The sequence below is a fragment of the Myotis nattereri genome (genome assembly GCF_964212035.1).
Source record: "Myotis nattereri genome assembly, chromosome: 2".
NCBI lineage: Eukaryota > Metazoa > Chordata > Mammalia > Chiroptera > Vespertilionidae > Myotis > Myotis nattereri.
The window spans coordinates 205,234,683-205,258,713 of NC_138076.1; the positions used below are offsets into that span (position 1 = coordinate 205,234,683).

The following is a 24,031-nucleotide window of genomic DNA, read 5'->3' on the forward strand; positions in this document are numbered from 1 at the left end:
GATAGGGCTGGAGAATGGGGTAAGATCAAAAGGCACTTGAGAAGCCTAATTGCAGAGCCAAAAATAAAAAGCAGCAACAGACCGGGGCCGGGTCTAGTGATATGTGTGTATACACACACGGAGGCATTTATATACACATCTGTATATACACAGGGCTCCGAAATAGGCCTGGCTCTGCTCTCTGCAGGCCTGTCCTGCGTTTCCTTCCCACAGTGGCGAGAAGATAACCGTATGAATAACACTGCCATTTTCTGAGCGCTCACCATTGCCCGGCTCTGGGCGAAGTGCCACAGGGCACACGATAACAGACATTGCCACCCTGCCCACTCTCTGGGCTTCTCGGGGCCTTGGTTTTTCCTTCTGCAAAATGGGGATAAGCAGATAACCTACCGCACATAGCTGTTGTGCCAATTAAATAAGACAGCAGCACACATCAAACTCAGAGCACGGCTTGGCTACTGTGGCTCAGTGGTGAGGGTCAACCTGTAAACCAGGAGGTCACGTTTTTATTTTTGTTTTTAATATATATTTTATTGATCTTTTACAGAGAGGAAGGAAGAGAGGTAGAGAGTCAGAAACATAGATGAGAGAGAAACATCGATCAGCTGCCTCCTGCACACTCCCCACTGGGGATGTGCCAGCAACCAAGGCTCATGCCCTTGACCAGAATCGAACCCGGGACCCTTCAGTCCACAGGCCGACGCTCTATCCACTGAGCCAAACCGGCCAGGGCCAGGAGGTCACGTTTTGATTCCCGGTCAGGGCACATGCTGGGCTCGATCCCCAGTAGAGGGGTGTAGGAGGCAGTCAATCAATGATTCTCACCCATCATTGATGTTTCTATCTCTCTCTTCCTCTCCCTTCCTCTCTGACATCAATAAAAATATATTAAAACAAAAAAGGAGCACACGGCCTGGCACTCAGTAAGTGCTCAATAAACGGCGGGCGGTTGCTGTTGTTTTCCACGGGAACCTCACACTCAAAATGTTCAAAACCGCAATGACCTTCCCCTCAAGCCTATCCGTCTTGATTCCACATTTCAGTGGGTGGCATCATCAGACCCTCAATTTCCTTCTGCCCGACACCCAGTCAGTCTCCATGTTCCTTCAATTCTGCTTTTCTTATATCTTGACTGCATCCTTATCTCACTCCTCACTGTCTCGGCTCTTGCCTGGGTTCAAGCCCTTATTTCTTCCCTGAACAACTACAGTTCCTTCCTCATGGGTCCCGGGGACTCCAGACTCCCTCTCTCTTATCTAGAAGACAAAGTCCAAATTCTGGAGTGCAGTTAAAATGCATCTACGGTCTGGCCTTGACCTTTCCCATCTCCCTTATTCTTCCAGTTCTCACTCCAGCCCAGAGCCTCGAAACGCTGGCTCTCCCTCAGCCTTACCTGGGGCCACAGAAATGCCGGGGCCTGGGCTCTGCCCCAGAAGGGAAGCCCAGGCGTGTTTGTGGCCTCAGCACATTGACTACACACACTCAGTACAGTATAACCTCGTTTCTCAAACTGAATTCGTTCCAGAAGGCTGTTCGAGAAGCGATTTGTTCGAAAACGGAATCATTTTTTCCCACTAGAAAGAATGTAAAGTGAATTAATCCATTCCAGACCCCCAAATGATTCCATTTCAACCTTTCTTATATACAGTACATGTCTAATATACGGTTTAATTTATAAACACTTCTTAAATTTATCGAACCATCCCCTACTAGCCTTAAAGGAATTTTTTATATATCACTGCCTCCGAAATGCTACCACTGAAATGCTATCACAGGCTAACTGCGTTTCCTTTATCCGAGACACAACAGTTTTCCTACCTATGCAATTGCCCATGATTGCTGTTTTGTGAGCACTTTCACTCCCTTCAACATTAGCACTCTCGCTGGCCTCTTTATGTTTTAACATTGTGCTAATCATCGATTTTGCCAGCAACAAAAGCATTCTCTCCAACTTTGCTCGTTGCCTGCAAGAAGCTTTATGTTATGCTGAGGTATCAGCATGAAAGGGTTGTCAGGCCGCAAACTTAAGTTTTGGTTCTCAACCAAGACATGTTTTTCTGTGAACAACTTGGTTGAGAACTGAATTGTTTGAGATGGAAGACGCTCGAGAAATGAGGTTTAACTGGTTTTTGTTTTTACAAATGAGTCAATCAATGATTTCCCCTCCATCATGGCTCAGTTGTACCTGGACTCCCTTCTCAGCTCTTATCTTTCTGTTGAGTTTACCTCCTGCTGCTTTGATTGAAGTCAGTTGTCTACATGATCTTCTTCTACCACCTCCCCCCTCCCCTCCCCCCAGCCTTACTTCCCACCACTCTTCATCAAAAGCACTCACCCCAGCCCCTCTGGCCATCTGCCTGCTCCTGGACTGCACAGAGGTGGCTCCTGCCCCAGGGCCTTTGTGCGTGCTGTCCCCTCTGCTGCCATGCTCTTCCTCCTCTGTCCGCATGGCGCGCCCTCTCCTTCCTTCGCATGTCACCTCACAGAAAGGCTTCCCTGGTCACACCCCTGTCCCGTTCTGTCCCTCTCACCCTGCTTCTTTGGTCTTCTCATCACCTGACATATCACAGCTTTTATCGTCCGCCTCCCCCATAGGAAGCAAGCCCCCTGAGGACAGAGACTTCGGTGTTCAGTGTTATAGCTCCCGTGTTAGCACAGGGCCTGGCGTGTAGAACGCGCTCAGTAAGCACTTCTTGAACAAATGAGTGAATGGACATGCTTCGCTTTCCGGTGAACCAGTATTTTTCAAACTGCGGGATTGAAATGAGTCATCAAATCAATTTAATGGGTCAGAGCCAACATTTAAAAAATGGAATAGAATGCAGCAGATTATATCTAAGCACCTGGCACATAGGAAGGACAAGTGTTCTTTCAATTTATCTACCTACCTACCTACAGTCTGGGAATCAGGTGACAGTCAAAATGTATTACTTATTGTGGTTTGCTATACAAATGCTTGGAAAGCGTTGCGTGTACAATGGTAAATATTTTAGGCTTTGAAAGCCATAATGACGATTCAACTCTGACCTTTCATTGGGAAGGGCTGTGTTACAATAAAACTTTATTAATGAAACCAGGCCGGGGGCTGGATTGGGCCTTGGGGGTTAGCTTGCCAAGCCCTGCTGTGGACTGCAGTCTGGCATGAGCCTGGGTCTTCAGCGTGTAAGTTCTCTGCAGTCGGGAGCCATGCCTTTTTCATCTTGGGATCTTAACCAAGAGTCCTCCATCCAGGGTCTAGCCCCCACCTTGCACAGAACCAATGCTCATAAGTATTTGCCAAAATATTCCATCAACAGTTACTGAGTCCCTAACTCAGAACAGCTGGGCACCAAATCCATCCATGTTTGTTGAGTGAACACAAGAGCCCTGGCCTGGAGTTCTCAATAGCCGTGGCCCCTCCTCCAGTCCTTCCGAATGCGGAGCCTCAGAGCTCAGAGGATGTCCTCGCCTGGCTGCCAGGACAGGAAGTGGTGGGAGTGACAGGAACCCCGGAGGGGCTGGTGCACTGTTTAGGGAACGGCCTGATTATCCCGCTTATCAGCTGCTGGTTCCTTTCCTTTGCTCTTCCCTTTAATAAATCACCTGCAGTGGTGAGCGAGCGCCCGCCCGGGTTGCTGAGTCTTTTGCCCACGTGTTTGTGGAGTTGCAGTGTGACCGTGAGACTGAATGGAAGGGAAGGGCGGCTCCTGGCAAGTGTCAGCTCTGAAAGCAACACTTCGGCTGCCCAGGCGCTGGCGCCTCGCCTCGTGCAGTGCAGGGTGCCGACCTCTGGCCTCCACCCGGAGGGGCGGTGGCATCCGTGGGTGCAGCTCGTGCACCCAGCGAGCTTACAATCCAGCAGGGCGGGTGCAGACGATAAGAGGACGCAGAACGGGTCTGCAAACTTCGACCTGTGGGTGCATGATGGTTTTTGTGCGGCCCATGAGGTAAGAATCACGGTGAAATGGTTGGGAAAAAATATCAAAAGGATGCTATTCCACGACATGTGAACATAATATGTAGTTTAGATTTCAGTGTCCATAAATAAAGCTGCCTCATTTATTCACGTGCCCTCCAGGGCTGCTTTCACACTGCGATGGAGAGTCGAATGGTGACAACAGAGACGACACAGCCTGAAAGCCTAGAAGAGTTACCATCTGACTGTATAGAGAGCGTGCTGACCCCAGCCAGCATGAGCAGCACACGGAGCTCAGGCCCTGACAGTCAGGAGCTACATCACCTGGTCCGTCACCCAGAGTCTCCCAGGCGCCCTTGCGGCTGTTCCCTCACCCCTCAGGGAGCCTGCGAGCCCCCAAGCCCTGCTCTTCAGCTGTGTGCAGCCTCCTCCGTTCACCCCACTGAATCCTCTAAATACAACCATCTTAGGAGTCAGTGTCCTGACGCGAAAAAGCCTGAAGCGCGCTCACTGTCCACCACACTCTCCCTGGCGTCTTCCCTCCTCCCCGTTGGAGGACTGGGTGCAGGTGTGCAGGCTTCTTGGCCTGGAGGCCAGGAGTCGCGCAAGAGACAGGTCTACCAATGGTGCCTCGTTTGCCTGGATGGAGGCTTAGAAGAGGCTGCTGACAATTGTGTTTAAGCCCTCTGCGCAGCCTATCCCGAATCACATGCACATGTACACACACGTAAACATGCACGCATGCACGCACACGCCCGCCAAAATGTAATAAGCCCACTGCGTCTCTGGCTTCCCCCCACAGACACCCCGCCTCTGCCACCTGTCAGCAGCGATGCCAGCTGCGCCCACGCGGAGCTGTTTCCAAGAAGCCAGAGACGTGGCTGCTCTCCCTGCAGGAAGCAGGTGGCCTCTGCCTGTCTCAGGACGCCGCTTCTCTGGCTGGCCGGTAGCAAGAACGGCTGCGCCTGCACACTCAGGCCAAGAAAGGCCTCTGTGGACATGCAGGCTGCTCCGAACAAGCCGGCGGGACTTCCTGCAGGCTGCCCTCCTCTGGCTGGGGCGCCAGGACCAGTGGAAAGAGCGTGCAGGCTGTACAGACGCCATTGTGTGATGTTGTGCAAATCATTCATCTCCTTGGTCTCTGCTTATCTCCTCTGTTAAATGGGTATCATTTTACCAATACCCGCCTCTCAGGACTGCTGGGGCCTGGCCGGGCTTCCCATGTGGGTATAGTTTGTAAATGGCACATGAGGGTCTCATGCAGGGGGAGGAGGAGCTGGTAGTCAAGCTGGGAACTGCAGGGAGTGCTGCCCACCCCACAGGCGATGCGCACCCTCTCCTCCTTCTGAGGGGCTCCTGAGGGATGGCTTCTCCGGCCCCTGTTGCATACAATGCAGGGGTGGGTCAGCCAGGAAAACGGAGAAGAGAAGAAGGAAATGGTGCTGCTCCTCCATGTTTGCAGGTTCACAACATCCTGTTTTCCTGTGGGTGCTGTGGGGTCCGTGTTCACAGAGCAGGTAGTGTATTCCTTCCAGGGGAGTCTGCCAGGTGGAGTCTGTCCTCCTTGACAACATGCATCTTAGGAGGCGGGGCTGCACACTGCCTTTGAACACAGTGCGGGGTGCTACTCTTTCTCGTCCTCTCATTCGCTGGCATGAATGCTCTTCATCTTGGCTTCGGGCCTGGGGTGTGGCCAGTTCACCAAACAAGAGCCCTTCATATGCAAAGGTCAGGCTGGCCTCCAAGGTACTGACAAGTTTCTTGGGTGGAGCCCTGCAAAATTCTTTAGATATCAACCCTCCATTCAGTTGGCTGGTTGTCTTAGAACGGGAAGCAATGATTCCACCAGGGCATTCTCAGAGGTCCCAGGCAGCAGGAAGAGAAGGGCCAAAGGACCTGCGGATCTCGGTTTGAGTCCCCTTTCCACCACTTACCTGTGACCTTGGGCAAAATAACCCTCGGAGGGTTAGAGGTGTGGAGGGTATGCATCCTGGTGCAGGGGTACTCAGGACTCGTTAAGGCCCTCCCGCTATTCCTGTTGCTCCACAGCCCCACCAACAACTGGTGTTGAAATCTTAATGACTGACAACATTCTAGTGGATTTGCAGTGATAGTTCATTGTATTTTTTTTGCTTTTTTGTTAATCCTCACCCGAGGATATTTCCGCCCCCCCCCCCCCCCAGTATTTTTTTAGAGGGAGTGGAAGGGAGGGGATGAAACACACACACAGAGAAACACCAATATGAGAGAGACACGTTGACTGATTGCCTCCCACGTGTGCCCCAACCGGGATGGGGGAGTGAGCCTGCAACTGAGGTACCTGCCCGTGACCGGCCAGAATCAAACCTGGGACCCTTCCGTCCGAAGGCCAACGCTCTATCCACTGAGCCAAACCAGCCAGGCCTTCACTCTATTCCTTTGTCCATCCCGCCTCATCTGAATTGCATTATCCTGGAGAAGTCAAGGAATTTGCTCAAGGTCATGGCGCTGACAAACGGGAGAGTCTGGATCAGAACCCAGGGAGGCCCAAGCCCAAAGCTTGTCCTCTCCACTTACCCACCCATCTCACATTCGCATGGAACTTCATCCTTGTTAAGGCATGCTTACTCACTAGCTGCTCCTAGTCACCGGGTGAGGAGAAGCATGCATATTTGATACACTTGACCCACTGCACTCATGATTAAATGACTTGCCCAGGTCGATATCACTGGCCCCATGGAGCCTGGGGCTGGCAGGAGGGCCCAGGTGTCTGAACCCAGACCAACGCTCTTGCCAGTGAACCAAGGTTGGCACAAGGATGTGGGAACTGGCAGAGGAAGTACCACTAGTAATCAGCCTTAAACTAAGAGATCTTAGCCTTAAACCCTTGTAAGAGAAATGAGTTACCCGTCCAGGTGATCTGCCTTCAACATGACAAACACAGGCAAACCAGAGTCAAACAATGGCTGTTTCAGTTTGCTTCTGTCTGTGCTCACATCCATGGTGTTTTGTCATCAAAGGAAGATCTTTAGGATTCTCCACAGAATGTATGTGATGCACATACACACACACACAGATACTGGGGACGAAAAAGGGGGTGTGCACAAGTACAGTGACCAGAAGTAACCTCACAGGGTGATCTGGTCACTAATTCCTAACTGGGCAGGGCAGGTGGACAGTCATGCCCTAGGCCTATAACCTCGTAAAGTGTTTAACCAAGCCCCGCCTAGTGTTCTAGTGCAGGGGTGGGCAACCTTTTTGTGAGTGCGTGCCAAAACCAGCAAAATCTCTGACTCAAAATTCTTTTGCGTGCCAACCCTAATTTTTTGAGAACATGTTACGCCTACTTGATAACTCTTAAGGTGTATGTATGTGAAGAACCTTGAAGAAATAGTAAAATTCATTTGAGCGGCAAAAACACAGTATATGATGATGAAAAATACATTTATTTTTTAATGTATATATGTACACTGATAGTCCGATAGAAAAGTTTATGACTCCGTTTGCTATTATCAGTGGGACTTTTGCTGCTGCATCACTGATGACAGAGATTTTACATCAGGTTTGTATTTCGTGACCTTGCAAGAGCTACTACTTTCATCCATCAGGCTACTCCTATTATGAGACTTAACAAAATTCATCACTGAGAACAAAGATTCACAAGCGTATGTGGATGAAACCAAAACACCGGCCAGATCTAGGAAGGCAGGGAGAGTTAAGGCAGAGGCATAGAAATTGCTCTTCCCCTCTCTCGTCAATCCATGTCTATGGTCTTTAAGATAACTTGTTATGTAAAACTATTTATTTATCTAAGATGCACCTACACTGAATTTATCTGCAAAATAAAAAAGTCGATATTAAGAAAAAAACTGTAAATGGAAGATTATAAGAGAGGGTTTCATGTGCCAGCAAAAGTTACTGGCATTCCATGTTTGGCACGTGGGCCAGAGGTTGCCCACCCCTAGTGTATCTAGGTTAGTGCACCTGAGAAATCCCAGAAGTAATTCTCCTTCAGATCCCTCCAAGGAGGAGTCTGATCCCCGCCTCACTTTCTCCCATCTTCCTGTGATCTTCCTTACTTTCCCTCCTGAACTCCACATGGATAAGAGACAATGCAAACTGTCATTCCCCAAAGTATTTGAGATCTTGCTTCCTGAACTTGGCACCAGTCTGGCTCAAAATACTCTCAACAATAAAGATTTAAGAAAAATTCTCTACAGGTTTGGGTGTTTCTTATGTCAACACTACAAACAGCACACAGCACACACACACACACACACACACACACACACACACACTCACACAGCTGATTCAGCAAACACTGAATTAATGAACACTGAACCATTGCTCTTAAGGGAAAGACAGGGTTAGGTTCCTTTAAGCCTCTGGTCACAACATTTTCACCAACCGGTCAGTACATTTCCTTAGTTTGTGTTTCTGTTTGAAGACTATATTCCATATATACTATTTCTGTTTGGAAACAGTTTAATATATATTGTTGATTCGTTAACATTGAACTCATAGCCAAAGGCGCTGGAACTCATGCCTGAGCGAAGCTTATCTAACATACGTTTCCGCCATCAGGCCCATCACAGCCTCCTTGCCCGTGGGAACACGAATGGGGGAGGGGGGGGGCACTTTACACGATGAAACCACCAACAAGAAAGCACCAGAATGTGCAAGTGTGGCCCTAGCAGATTGAGAGGAGGACCCTTGCTCACGGGCGGGCGGGAACCAGAAGGCGGCACAGGCCCCCCTGTCGGCGCCCAGGAACGAGGTATTAGGCGGCTCAGATGCTTTGCTGCTGTAACAGTCATGAGTGACCGCGAAGAGCTATGAGAACCGGTTTGAGGGAGACACAGACCTCTGAGCGAGGAGGTGAGTTTGTACATACGGAATCCCTGTGCTGGAATCCCCGAGAAGGGACACAGGGCTTAACACTTTCATGAAGGCGCCAAGGACTGACAGGTCCCCTCTGGAGGGCCCGTTTGGCTCAAGAGAAGCAAAGGGACAGTGAGGACAGTGGTGATCTAAGGGAGGTGGGAGATGAGAGGGAGTCAGGGGCGTGGGCGTGGCCCCTCGCTCTCCTCCTTCCGTTTGGCAGGACCCTGACCCCGACCCTCTCTGGAGCACGTTGCCCACCCGAGCCTCCTTGGCTGAGCGGCAGACTGAGTGGCTCTCCCCTCTGGCGGTCTCCCCGATGCTGGGGACGCTGTGCTTTCTTAACCGCTCCCCAGGGCTCCATTCCTCCGCTGGCTCATTTTCCAGCCCTCCCTCTCCATTACCATGTCATTGGGCCGCCCACTCCCACAGAAAATGCGGCCGTGCCAGGAAAGCTCCCGAGTGAGTCAGCCGGCCACTCGGAGCTGATGACAGCAGCGGCCCCGGCCAAGCAGGGGTGTGGGAGACGCTCGGGCTGGTGGGAACATCGTGTGTAGGAGCTGCCACCTCAACCTCCCAGAAGAGACAGGCTGTCTGCAGGGGCGACTCAATCCCGTCAGTCACCACTCCAGACTCCTTTGAGAAGGACAGCAAACCCCGTGCATGCAGGGAAAGTGTTAGGCTACCTGGGTGGGGGCTTATTAAGCTGTGATCATGAATATGCCTTTCACCTCTCTCAGCTCTGGTGCTGGAGCCAGACTGCCTGTACCCCAACTCTGCCACTTACTCCCCATGCCTCAGTTTCCTCATCTGTAAAATGGGGATTCCAATAGTATCTTTCTCATGGGGTGGTTATGAGGATTGCACCCAATGACTGGATATATATAAAGCACTTAGGACAATGCCTGCATTGAGTAAATTCTAGAGAGCACTAGGTTTTATTATTATTGTGCTTATTATTATTATTATTATTGGGCCAAATAATCTCAAAGGTCTTTCCCTTCCTGTATTGTTTTTGGAGACACTTCCCTACTGTGTGGCCTTGGGTAAGACCCTTCTCTCTGGGCCTTAGGTTTTTATCTTCCAGGTGAGATGCTGGGCTCAAACCCTGAAAGTCTGAAATAAGGATAAGGGGGCCCCCAGGGGGCGGTCAGTTTGTTATTACCCTCCCTCCTGCGGGCACTGCTGAGATAAGCAGTCAAGCAATCAGAATATTTATTCCTGTAGCGGAATTTTAAATGCCCATTCACTGAGCATTTACCAGGCACCTCCCTAAACTTTGGGAGATTCTTGTCTCCAAATTAGAGAGGAGGAAATTGAGGCACAGAGAGATGAAGCAATTTGCCTCAGGACACACAACCAGCAAAAGGTAAACCCACTTTTAAACCAAAAAACCTGACTGTAGAGTCTCCAGACTTGACCCCCACACTCTGCTGAAAGTTGGCCTTGAACTTAGTTTCTGATCCTTTGATGGTAACATGATCTTATGCCATTCATTTCAATGGACTGCTTGTAGTATTGATTGAAACAGTGGATTCTTTAAGATAATGCAGGAATCATCTCCATGATGTCTAACCTTTGAGAGGGTCACAGGCCCCTGTGAAAAGCTGAAAAAGGTTATGAACCCTCTTTCCCCCCCAAAAAGGTTCACACCACACATACACAGGTTTGTCTCAGTATCAGGGGGTTCAAACATCTCAGGCTGAGAATCTCACACGATGCTTACACTCTCTTGAAATTCTCCGTAAGTTTTCATCTTTGCTAAACTCTGCATTGATGAGAACTTCCTACCTAAAAGGCCGTCCATTCCATTAACGCTCACCTCTGATTGCTAGGAAGTTGCTCCTTTAACACAACTGACATTCCATTCACCCTGACTTTGCTCTCTGCTTTGCTGGCTGGATGCTACATAGAATCAGTCCAACCTATCTCTCCACGACAATCCTCCGTGTTTCTGCAGATGCTGGCCACACTGTCTCTAGCCCTTCCAGGCCAGATGCTTCTTCCCTTCTGCTCAGTTCAAATTTCCCTGAACTTGCTCATTAATCAATGGCTCTCAAACACCTAGCACAGCCCAGAACCCATAGTCTTCTGACCATTGACTGATCAGAGCATGTCCTGGATCTCAAATTTCCATGAATATACCCCAAGAGTGGGTGACATTCTTAAAAATCGTATTTTACTTAAAAATATAACATATACTAAGCACTGCACAGTACAGAAGCAACAGTTCAATGAGCTATCACAAAGCAAACATCCACATAACACCCAAGTCAAGAGCTGGACCACCGCCCTCCTCTGCCTCAGCCAGATGAGCACCCTTCCCTCTCCCATGGAGATAATGTCTACACTTTCATGGTAACAATGTTCTTGCTTTTAAAAAGTTTTATTAACCAAGTATGTATCCCACTTTAACACTAGAGTTTAATTTCCCTATAACTATAGTTGTGGTTCATTCATCTTCATGGTGGGGCATTTTCCATGTGTCTGAATATAATGTAATTGATGCACCTATTCTATTATTAATGCACACAGACTATGTCTGGGTTTTGGCAGCTGTGAACAAGCTGCCGTAACCACTGGTGTACACATGCAGGCATCTAGGCTGGGCATACCTGAAGGAGCTTCTGTGTGACTTCAGCTTGTGGATAATATCAAGCTGTATTCCAAAGCAGGTGTACAGTTCACACTTTCACTAGGTGTGCGAATGTGTTCTAACTGCTCCATGTCATTGCCAACACTTAATATTATTATCCTTTCTAACTGTACTGATTCTGGTGGTTGTATAGTAGCATCTTATTGGGGGTTTTAATTTGCATTTCCCTAATGAGTCATGAGATTGAGCCCATGTTCATCTATTTATTGGGTACTTATGGAGTAGAGGTTTCGGCCATTCCTTACTCATCTGACTCACACTGAAGTGGTAGCCAAATGAAATAGTCTCCGACAGATAATGTTGCTTAGTCATACCTCCCTGATGGACTTCAGTTGGGTTTTGGGCCCCAGAGAAGGTCTGAACATTCTTAATAATAATGGCAGTTAATATTTATCAAGAGCCCACTGGGTTCCAGGCACTGAGCTTGATATTCATCACAAGCTTATGAGCTTGATACGATTATCTTCACTTTACATAAGAAGGAACTAAGGTGGGGAGGCTAAGCAATTTCCCTAAGGTGTCACAACTAGCAGGCGGAGTAACCTAGACTCAAGTCAATGCCCTTTGCAACTATAACATAAGGCCTCCCCAAGACGGAAGCATGTAACTAGATTACATTTTTTAAAGGTTAAAAACTGAGTAACAAAATGAAAATATAACTCTCAAATGGAGAAAAATAGTTGCAAACTATGACCAAGGATGAATGTGTTTAATATGCAAAGAGTTTTTACAAATTAATAAAAGGACAAGTATCTCGATAAAGAAATGGTCAAAGGTTTCTGAGGTCAGGTAAGTCTGGGAAATTCTGCTCACGTTTCCATGTTCTTTCATCCCTAAAATGTATATAAACAAAATTCATGACTCTGAGAAGTTCTGCAATAAGATTTATTTGAACACAGAGTTCTTCAAACCTATAATTATAATTCTTTGGGACAGACTTTGAAGCATGTTGAACTCTATAATAATGACTGCCTCCTCTGGTTTACAGTCTGGTAAAACTTTCAACAAAGAAAAAAGGAAATGGAATTAGTCTTGTCCAGGGTTTCTCAGCCTTGACACTGCTGACATTTTGGGTTGTATAATTTTCTGGTTTTTTTTTTTTTGTGGGGGGGAGGGGGGATGTCTCAGGCATTGGAGGATGTTCAGCAGCATCCTTGGCCTCCACCTGATAGATGCCAGATGCCAGTAGAACCTCTCCCACTCCTCGCTGTGACAACCCAAATTGTATAGACATGTCCAAATGTCGCCGGGGGGTGGGGGTGGGGGGCAGAACCATCCTCTGCTCAGATGAACCATTGGTCTAGTTGGACTTATTTCTGAAGAACTCCTGGTGTTCTCCACAATCACCTCCTGGAGTTCCCCACGATTACCTCCTACCTAAGTGCTCCCCCAACTGCACAGTGTTTGATTTCTGTGCCTTCTGACACCTATTGTGCTTGTTTTAATACAAGAGGGTATTCATCCACCTCTTTTCTTCAAGTCGTTCTTCTTTATTGGAATCCCTTACATTTCCAGGCACACAAACCACCCACATTTCCCCTGAGGTAGAAGTTTTTTCCATCCCTCTACCCCCTAGGGCGAATTAAGCTCCTTCCTTCAAGCTACATTAAAATCTTCTTCCGTCAATCCCCATACGGCCCTCGCAGCCTTCTCCCAGACCTCCAACACACATTACACTTAATTCTTTATGTGACTGTCGCCCCAATTCAGTAAGAGCAGAGTCCGGGTCCTATTCATCCTCCGATTCTTGGCACAGAGCAGGCCCCAATCAACACATAGGAACAGAGGAGAAATGTGACGGATGGCTCAGTGATCGCATGCACAGGGCTCTAGGTGGGCTCCAGCAACACTGAATTCATGCTCAGCTTCTGCCAGTTTCTCCTAAGAACGTGCTCTGCTGGTGTCCAGGCAATCTCCCTTCTTGAGAGGAGCTGGGAGTACCATGGAAGGTAGCAATTTTGTTTTTCTCTCTCGTGGCCACGAGTATGACATCATCTGCTCGGTCGGCGCGTCCAGAGCGTTTCTGACAGTTTTCTCATCCCGAACAGCAGGAGGAAGCCCTCGCCTCAGCGTTCCTTAAACCTCAGGTCATTCTGGTTGGTGATATTTTCCGTCCTTGGAGACATGTCCTCCTTTCCATGTTTTACGAGTCCCTTTTGGGCCTGAGTTTCTCAGAGGCACCCCCTCCGCCCCCCAGCACTGGGTCAGCCTCTTTAAGTATTTTCTTCCTTTTATTTCCTGTCTGGGATGATTTTAAGCTTTAGGAACAGAATTTAATTCTTGGGAACCCTCTAATCTATATTATAAAAGGCCAGTGGCTGTAACGCCGTAACGCTGGAACGACCAAACGACTGTCACCAGGAGGTACATGGAGCACCTCTTGGTCCCTCCCCCGACCCGTAAGCAGTGGCTCTTGCAGCAGGCGGGGCGGGGTGCGAGCTACAAGTGGTGGAGGCCAGGGTATGAGCTATGAGTGGCGATGGGCGGGGTGGCCAGCTGAAGCAGGTGGAAGCAAGCTACTCATGCACGATTTTGTGCGCGCTGGGCCTCTAGTGTTACAAGAATTGTCCAACATGGTGGCAACGGGTGGAAAGAACAGGACAAGCTGGAGAGACATTAATAACGGGCAAGTAAGGACTTGATGACCATTTGAACACGGAGGAGGAGAGGTGATTACTCCCAGGGACAACAGGAGGACTGGCGATTTCTGCTCTAGATACGCTCACGGGAGGAGGAGGGAGACAAGAAGGGGGAGCAGGGTGTCTGAGAAGATCACGGGCATGGTCTGCAATGTCTAGGGCAGTGGTCGGCAAACTGCGGCCCCTTGAGTGTGGCTCTTCCACAAAATGCCATGTGCGGGTGCACACGTACAGTGCGATTAAAACTTCGTGGCCACACTCAAGGGGCCAAAGAGCCGCATGTGGCTCGCAAGCCGCAGTTTGCCAACTACTGGTATAGAGTCTGAGGTTTTCATGGGAGACATGATGGAGATGCTGAGGGGGGAGCTGGATATGAGTCTGGTGCTCTGGATAGGAAGTGTGATTGGGGGCTGGCTGTTGGCGTGTAGATGCCGCTGAGGGTGAAAGAGTAGATGAGCGCTCAGACAGTGCCTGGTGATGGAATAAACGGCGAGGAATGGAGCAGGAAGAAAGGTCCTTGGAGGACACAGAAGCCGTGGTCAGGGAGAGAAGAGGAGAGCCGGGAGTTCCCTGGAGGAAGGGCTGCAGGACAGAAGGGAGGCGGCAGATTTAAATGACACAGAGAGCTCGATTCAGAAAAAATTCCCGTTGGGTTAGGTTATTGAGGACCAGGGGGAGGGCAGCCTCAGCAGAATTGCCGGGTTGGGAGGAGAGGTCGTGGGAACAGACACAGGGATGCATCAAAACGGGTCCACTCATCCATCCAGTCCACCAACAACCAGAGGGGCCACTGTGCACCAGGGGCCCTTACAGGACACAGAGGTGGGGTGAACAGGCAGAGCCCCGCCCGCACGGTGTGTACTTTCTAGGGAGAGGTAGCATGGAGGGAGAGTCAGTTAAAAGATGATTATTGGAATGGTCATCATTCCATGCCGGGGTCCAACCCCAGAGGGTCCAGGGTTTCCCAAAGGTGTAGACGGAGTCGGCGAAGAAGGAATGACACGGAGACAGCGTTCAGTTGATCAGCAGCCTAGCCAGGATCTTTAGCCAGGATCTTCAGCCAAGTTCTGGTCTGGATCTTCGGCAAAGTTCTGGTTAGGATCTCCAGCCAGGTTCTGTGTCCATGTTCTCTTGCTAGGTTCTCCAGGTTCTCCAGCCAGGTTCTGTAGCCATGTTCCCTCGCTAGGTTCTCCAGCCAGGTTCTGTCCAGGTTCTCCAGCCAGGTTCAGTCACCAGGTTCTAGTCAGGTTCTCTTGCCAATTTCTGTAGTCAGGTTCAGTCCAGGATCTTTTGCCATGTTCTCTTGCTAGGTTCTGTCTCTAGGTTCTGAGGCCAGTTTCTGTCCAGGATCTTTTGCCATGTTCTCTCCACGAAGTTCTTCTGTCTCTAGAGAACATTCTGTGTAGGTTCTGTGCCTAGGTTCTGTCTCTCTCTCTGTCTCTTGCTGTCTTGTTACATCTGTATTTATACCAGTTGATTCAATCCTATCAATCTCTATTACAAAGGTTAGGGCGTTTCTTATCTCCATTCCAGGGAGTAAAGATTATGTAGCTTAAGCATGATTGTTCATAGTTAAAGTGATTAATTACCCGCCTGGCACTTAGTTAAGAGGTTTTATTCCCTCCCTAACTTCAGGGGAAAATCCCTACCTGGGGAAACAACCTTTCTCAGAGACCTTGGTTAAAACACATAGTGCCAAGAAGGTGAGCAAACATATTAAGAACGGTATGCCATATATGCCAGGTCCCTTGAAACAGCAAGCATGGACCGGCTCCCGGCAATTCCACAGATGAGGAGGCAAGGGAAGTTAGATGGGAACTGGCTCAAGTTCAGGACATCAGAGCTGGGGTCGTGGCCTGACCTGCTGGGCTCTGTCTTTGCTGCCTGAAGGGGATGGAGTTTAGGTGGGAAGCGATGATGCAGAAGGAACACAGGGCGGGGAAGAACAAAGGTGTAAGGTGCCGGATTATTTGCGGCTGGGTGGGCCTTCTCAGAGCAAGGTTGCTACTGGCTCCTGCTGACCTTGACCCAGGACCCCTGCACTGGACCTGGTGCTTGGGCTCAGGTCCCTCCAACAGGGATGGCAGGGGCTGAGACCTACATGTTCTCACGTGGTTCTACTGGTGCCAGAAGTTTGAGAGGCGGCCCATGGTAGCCACTCCCCACCACTTCCCCACACTCCCACCCCCTCATTTCCTGTGGAGACCCTGATCAGTCTGGCTTGAGTGGGGCTGAATACATCTCCATATCCACTTATTCAGGGTGGGCACAGGAACCCAAGCAAGGCCGATCAATGCCCCTCCATGAGATCGACATAGAGATGCTTAGGGACCAGGTGGGCCACCCATAGCCATGCCGACTGGCTGAAGAACACACCAAGTAGAGATGAGCAGAGTCCAGAGATAGAGGAGACTGAGTTCTGTCAGTATCATTGGAGTTCCTGAATCCAGTGCTGTCCTAATCTATCAAGAACTATCCTAGACTTCCCGATGGCTTGGACCAGTGAATTACCTCTCCTCAAATTCTGTTTCTATATTTGCAACAAAAAGGATCAGACCAATTATGTCAGCTGCGATGGTGTAAAATATATCATCTACTTTCACAGAATCTGACTAGCTCCAGGGACGGAGCCCGATGTATTAGCCACTTTCTAGATGTTAGCCTTGCAGTGACAAAGCCACGAGCTTACAGCCAGCCATGGCAGAGATGATGACAGGTACAAAAGAATCACCATTTACAAGATGCTTTACATTCATTACCCTGAAGCCACAATCATAGGAGACAACTAGCTAGCAGTTCCAGCGTGGTTTCTGCGAGTCTAGACAGAGCTGGAGAGAGGTTCCCAGGTCGGGGAGCTCAGAGGAAGGGGGCTGGGCAGGAGGGGGGAGTGCACTTTGAGGGTGGTGGGGGATGGACAGAGAGGGGAACAGGGTGTCTGTGGTGTCTGTATGAGCATGAACATGAGTGTGAGAGCTGCTTCTCATACCTTTCCCATTCCGGCGTGGGCATGTCCCAGCTTGACCACCACGGGGAAGTGAGGGGCTGTGAGCTGGAAGAGACAAGAGGAAATCACTCATTAGCATCTCAGAGCACCTCCACCAAGGCTCTGGGCGCGGCCTGTGCTGCAGAAACGCTCAGTCACCTGACACCCCCAGGAATCCCCAATAGGATGCCTGGACAGGTGGTCATCCTGCCTAGGCTCAAATGCCGACACTTCTGGCTTCCAAAGGAAGCTCCCGCCCTTAAAACCTGTCTGCCCGGGGCATCCACCAATCGGAGAGATGGCAGAGGGAAGCAAACTGACCAGTTTCACATCCTGGCTTGTGTGACCTCTGACCAGCTGCTACATGGATCTGTGCCTCAGTTTCCTTGTCTATGAAATGGGGGTGATGAGTACCCATCCCACAGGGTTGCTGTGAGAATTAAGTGAGTTACAGCATGGGAAGCACTTATGTTGTAAGTACCCAATGAATGGCAGCTCCGTTATTCCTGTTACAGTTCTGCCTTAGGTTATTTCCCCAACAGCCTTCAAATATCTGGACATTCTCATTCCTTCTCCCAAGCCCTCTCCAGGCCACCCTGTGAGGTTTCAAGGCCATGGGACCACGGCTACCAGGGGCACATGCATTTATTGGTCACACCGTGCGTGCAGGGCACAGTGCTGAGCGAGGGCCCGGTGTGATCTCCAACCGGCCTTGCTGGTCCCCTGTTGCATCCCCAGCTTCCAGAACACTGCCGGCCCAGGAAAGGCCCCTGACACGGAATCTGGGTGTCGGGGAGAAGGAAGAGGCAATTTGAGGCCAGATTATTGGGGGTCATCAAAGCTGAAGGGAGGGGTACACGTGGCTTGGATGGACCTTGGGGACGTCGCTCAGTCTGGGGACAGGAAAGCGACCTGCCAGCTGCAGGATGAACTGTATCAGGAGAGACCGAAGGCCAGGCACCGACGTGGACTTGATTAAAACTGACAGGAAGTGCCACTGCTTGGGCCTGGACTGGGGCAGGGACAGTGAAACGTTTTAAAATGGAAATAACAGTTTTCAAATGACCATAGAAATTCAGGAAGGGGATTGTTCACAACCTCATTACCTAATCAAATCAATGTATTGGTCCACACGACTTCAGAATCCTCGTTTATAGGTCTAATTACAAAATGGGATACTCTGCAATAATATTAGAGATAGAATTTTGCACCTGTCTCCTCATTTAACATTACGCATTAAGCTTTTCCCTATTTTTGCCACCATCTCCAACCCGCCCCCCGGCCTTCCCCCCCAACCTCTCTCCCCCACTCCCCAGCCCGGCTGACTGATCTCACCTGCCAGGTGTGTGTGGTGTGTATTCCTGCCTATCACTCACGTTCAACCTCTGCAAACATGTACACACATACATGGTTGAAGCTGACACTTATGTTCTCACAAATGGCTCTTTTCACTCACTACCACACCATGCACAGCCCCTGTCCTACATCCGTAGCTACACTCCTAACCCAATAGTTTCAATAGCTTCACACTATTCCACGTGCTGCAATTCTTCAGCCATTTTCCTGTTAATGGACATTTGTGTAGTTCCCTCTCTGCCACTCAAGAATGACCACAAAACATCGGTTCACATGTCCTTATAAACGAATGTCTTAATTCTCAGAGGCCAGGCCAAGAGCCCTGCAGGGGGAGACTCAGCAGAATTTGGAGACATCCGGATAGGTTTCTAAAGTCATTTGTTAGAGTCCAAGAGATGAAAGTGGGCGCCATGGTGTTGAACTCTGGGTGAGTCCACTCACCATAGCAACACCCAGGCTAATAGCAGCTACATTTACTGAGTGTCTCGTCAGAGCCAGGAACAGTACCGGGCACTTTATGTACCCGGAGTGGGCAAAAGTAGGTCTACAGGTGTTTGTATGGAAAATAATATAATAATTAATAAATACTAATACGAGAACAAACTCCGTGTTTTCTGTATTCACAACTGTAAACCTACTTTTGCCCACCCCTGTCTGTCAGCATTCTTCCCTTTCGCCATGTGATAGAGGAGACATCAGAAGCAGGTCATTTATCCAAGGTCAGACAGAGAATGGCGGGGCTTCTCCCTGCCACCCAGGTCTTGTCTCCACTGCCCAACCCTCTCCCTTCCCAAGCTGTTCAAATAGGTTTCAAAGGCCATTCCCATTTGCAACATGCCAGCCCCTTCCCGAACACAGGCAAGGTCACAGAGAACAAAAAACATCTTGTCGGCTATTTTCTCTCTTCCCTTCCCAACAATAGCTTTATTAGTTTCCCTGGGGATGGCGAGCCCTGCACCAGCTTCTCACAGGCTCCCTGTCCCTGCTCACATGCCCCGGGGGCCCCAGAGTTCAGCACTGCCCAGTGGCATGAGCGGCCTCACATCCGGTGAGAAGGGGCAGATCAATTTTTGAAACCAGAGATCCCCACCCAGATAAGGGCCCTATTCATCTCTCCCAAGAAATCAAAATCAGCGGGGGTGGCCCAGTGCCCAGGCTGGGCGTTCTCCTGGGGGGTTGGAGGCAGAACAAAGCGAGCCCAGATCAGCACTGTGTCAACCTCGTCTTCACGCCCGGGGATGGGGGAGCTGGGACCTGAGGGGTCAGGGCCACTTTCCAATGAAGGAGGCAATTCCCTCTACATTCGTGACATTCTGGAGATTTAAATCCCGGCTCAGTGATAGAGAAGGCAAGGCCTGGAAGAGCAAATCGAGGACCGAAGAAGTCTGGGAAGATATCAAGGAGGAGCTGGACCTCTGTGCCATGCCCGGAGGCTCTGCCTAATCTAGCTCTCGCCGACCTCTCCGTTTCATCAGGTGTTTCTCCCCTCCCCATCCCAACCTCTGCCTACCAGCTATGCTCCAACCCCCGGGCCTTTCAGTTCTTTACTGCATGGGCCACACTCCCCCCTGCCACAGGGCCTTTGCACATGCTGCTGCCTTTCTCTGAAAGGCTCTTCCTGACACTCTTCTAGGCGAGTCCCTTCTCATAATGAGGTCTCAGTGGAGATGCTCTGTCCCTAGAGAGTTCCGCCCTGGCCACTGGTCTTTAAAGGAGGTACTTACTACTCGAAACCCAGATGTCGGTTACTAACTGGTCATGGCCAGTGGAGTGAGAGGATGTCCAAGGCCCGGCACACAGCAGCATGGCAATCCATACCGGTTCCCACGCCCTCACATCTATGATCTCAGGGACTTGGGAACCAGTGTGGGCAGGGGGACGTCAAAGGCCGACGGAGAAGACTCAGCTACTCCTTGGACGTGGGCAGGGGAGGGATGAGGGGAAGGAAGCCTGATGCTCAGGTCGTGAGCAGGAAGAGTGATGACCCCTTTGACAGAAATGGGGCAGCCTGGAGACGGGCTTTGTGATAGGCATTTAGAGAAGATTCATTCAAAAGGGAGGACAGAAGCATCCTGACAGCTGCTTGATAAGCCTTAACCTTGGTATGCAGCATCTGACCATCTCCTTGGAATTTAAGGATTGCACATAACGGCGCTCCTGTCTGAGGGAGGAGGAGAGACAAGACAACCTCTGGCAACCCTTTCCGATCCATTAATGTTATGACAAACCTACAAAATGCCACCTAGGTGCCTGAAGCATGTACCATAAAGAGAAAACAATGTCGAGACACAGTTCCTCACCACAGGCTACAGGGCTCTGTGGGATCTGGCCCCTGCCTACTTCCCCAGCCCCATCTTACCTGTGGTCCCCACCCGCCTTACCAGCTTTCTCTCTGACCCTGACATTAGCCTGGCTCCTGCTGGCCACAGGGCCTTTGGACGAGCTGTTCCCATCACCTGGAATGCTGCCCCTGCTCCTCCTATCCTTGCTTCAGGTTGCAGCTCCAATGTCACTTCCCCAGGGAGCTGGCTCTCACCTCCCTGCCTGCGTAGGTCATGCCCGCTCACCTCTTTCTCCTTCTTAGCGCGTCTGGCGTTTTTAAACTTATTTGTGCGATTGCTGGACAAATGTCTGACCTCCTCACAAGACTGTGGAGGCTGTGGGTCTGTGACCCTTGTCCATCATGAACCCTCAGGCCTCTCCTGGATGACAGACCCCCCCTCTGAACTTGGCCTCCAGGTGGTCCTGCAGGCACCTCCAACTCAACATTTCCGAGTGATCGCATGAACTCCCATCGAAACTGCCTTTTCCTCCTCTTACATCCTGACATCAGTCAATGGTCCCATCACGCACCCAGGTGCCCAAGACAGAGATCCTACCTGCCTTCTGCATTCGTGGGTCTGCGTGCACCCAGCTCTGGGACCCAGGGGGACCCAGGACATAGCTGAGGTCTGTGGGTTCAGCCCAGTGTAACGCGCTCTGCCCTTCGAATCCCACCTCTGAACCCTCTGTATCACCTCCTACGTTTAGTGTTTCTTGGAAAAATACTGGCAGCATATTTAGAAAAATCCAACTAAACCTGCCCTACTGAAATACAAACATCCTTTTCTCTTACATTTCCTGTTTCCCTGAGAAACGGAATGGTCAAAAATAAACCGATAGCACGGCAATATTTGTCTGCAAATATGCTTTTCTTGTTCTCGCCCGTGTGATGTTTATGGCACAGATGGGTTCAGGAGGCCAGTCCGTCTCCCCCGGGACCCTCCTGGGTGCCTCTCACATCCTCAGCGACACAGTGCCACCGGGGGTGGGGGGTCTGAATGACTCAAAGTGCTGAAGCCCATCCTGAATCCCATGGTTGTAAGAACCAGGTCTCCATGGCAAGGTTCTTCCATTCCTACTCTTGTCCCCGCTCCATTTCTAGATGGTGAAGAAGTCCCCTATACAAGTCAGACGATCCCATTATGGGAACGTATGTTCCTCTTCTTAGTGAAAATAGCTAAATAACAATAGCAATACTTCAGTACCACTTTTTTTTTTTGCTTTAATTTATATTCACACATGTAATCTCCTAAGGTTAAAGTGAATGGAAAAATTTGGTTAAAGTTACTCTTGTTGGCGTTGCATAGAAACGATACTGCTTCATTGGGGCTCTAAGCAAAGGGAGCTGTTTCCTCTGGTTCAGAGAAACTCCATTTGTGGAATGCCCTGGAATGAGGAGGGAGAGGGAATGGAGGCCTTGAAGCCAGAGGAATTCAGGTGCTCTCGGGCATGTGTCCTAACCTTTCGGGGTCTCCGTTGCTTTACCTGTAAATGGGAATAGGCCCACCAACAAATGAGGTTATCATGAAGCTTGTAAGTCAAACATATGCTCTGAATGTGGATCCAGCCAGAAATTCTCTGGGGTGATTTGAACTAATATTCATGTAAAATTATTCCCCAAAAAGCCAAATTACCACCTGATACCTTTCTGGACACTGTTTTGTCTTTTAAAGCTTCCCATTTTGTACCATGCATTGTCAAAACTGCTTTGAAATTATTTAAACATTTATCATTAAATGGATACAACGGATTGATCTGATCTTTCTTAACTATGCTGAAACTCTACCTGATTTTTATCTTGTAAATTTTGCATAACCAGCAACTTTATTGAGACACAATTCACATACCCAAAAACTCACCCTCTGTATAGTGTACGATTCAGTGTTTGTAGTATATTCCCAGAGTTGCGCAACCATTACCACTATGATCTCATTTCAGAACCTTTTCATCACCACATACCTATTGCCAGTCATTCCCCATTCATCCCTCCAGTCCCTGGCAGCCAGTGGTCTCCTATCTGTCTCTATAGATTTGCCTGTGCTGGAAAGTTCATGTAAATAAAATCATACAACATGTGACATGTCATGGTTGGTTCTTTCACTTGGCATGTGTCCTCAAGGTTCATCCATGTTGTGGATGTATCTGTACTTCATTCCTTTATATTGCCCAGTACCGTTCCCTCGTATGGAACGGTGACTTTTATTTTATTATTTATTTATTTATTAAAATATATTTTTATTGATTTCAGAGAGAAAAGGAGAGGGTGAGAGAGAGATTGAAACAACAACAATGAGAGAGAATTAATGATTGGCTGCCTCCCACACCCCCACCACTGGGGACTGAGCCCGCAAACCGGGCATGTGCCCTTGGCCAGAATCGAACCTGGGACCCTTCAGTCCATAAGCCGATGCTCTATCCACTGAACCAAACCAGCGAGGGCATGCCTGACTTTTAAATACATTTTGGAACGGCCCTGAATATGTATTTCCAGTGATTGCAAACTACAAAGGCAAATGAATGTCTTAGCAACTTTGAGTGAAGAAGGATAAGGCTTTGGCAATGCCAGGGGTCAGAAGTACTGACGGCGTCCAGCGGGGCATCCCGTGACCATAATCCTCGGGAGGGAGGAGGGCTTGTCCTGGCAAACCAACACCAGCTCGCAGGTGCTTGCGTTCTGTGTGTCAAACCTTGCCGGCCTCATTCCCCACTGCTTTCAGCCCTTACCAGCGGGGCCCTGAGCCAGACCCTTAGTCCCTGATGGGAGCAAGGAAGATCTCTGCTTCTGGCATATTCTCACAAGTTGATAACGCAAAGGGCTGATAAGAATGTTTAGGAGCCAAAAGCACCAATAAACATGGTAGTGGGCACCCATGAGCAGAGAGAGAGAAAATTTCCTCTCGTCTCCACTTTCCCTTACAAAACCATTGCCCCGTCCTCCTGGAAATGACCTTCATGTCCCCAGTGTCATGGTGAGGGGTGAGCAGGAGCCTGGGCGGCCCTGCAGGAGCTGGTCCGAAGCCTCCACTGCAGGGTCTGAGGCTCAGGACCAGCAGGGAGATTTCCACCTTCTCTCACACGGGAAAACTACCAAGACCCCAGCAGACACTGGGGCCTAGTGTCAAAGGACCAGACATGCCCCTGGATGTAGGGGCTCCTTTAATGAAGGAGCCATGCCGGCCACGGATGACAGAGGCCAGCGATTATTCAGTGTCTGCAGGTGGCGGCCCACAGCAGCTGAACAGACGCATCTCATTTCATCCTCTCGAAAGCCCTGTGACAGCGCTAGTGGTTCTCAACCTGTGGGTCGCGACCCCTTTGGC

General features: G+C 49.7%; 1 protein-coding gene across 2 annotated transcripts in view; it reads right to left on the minus strand.

Moving 5' to 3' along the window:
- SYN3 (synapsin III) overlaps nucleotides 1-24,031 on the minus strand; it is a 419,516-nt gene that overhangs the window by 35,209 nt on the left and 360,276 nt on the right. For both annotated transcript variants that reach the window (XM_081082855.1, XM_081082856.1), the window contains one exon: nucleotides 17,037-17,099. In XM_081082855.1, coding sequence (XP_080938981.1) covers nucleotides 17,037-17,099 — 63 coding nt within the window. The remainder of the gene's footprint in view (nucleotides 1-17,036; nucleotides 17,100-24,031) is intronic.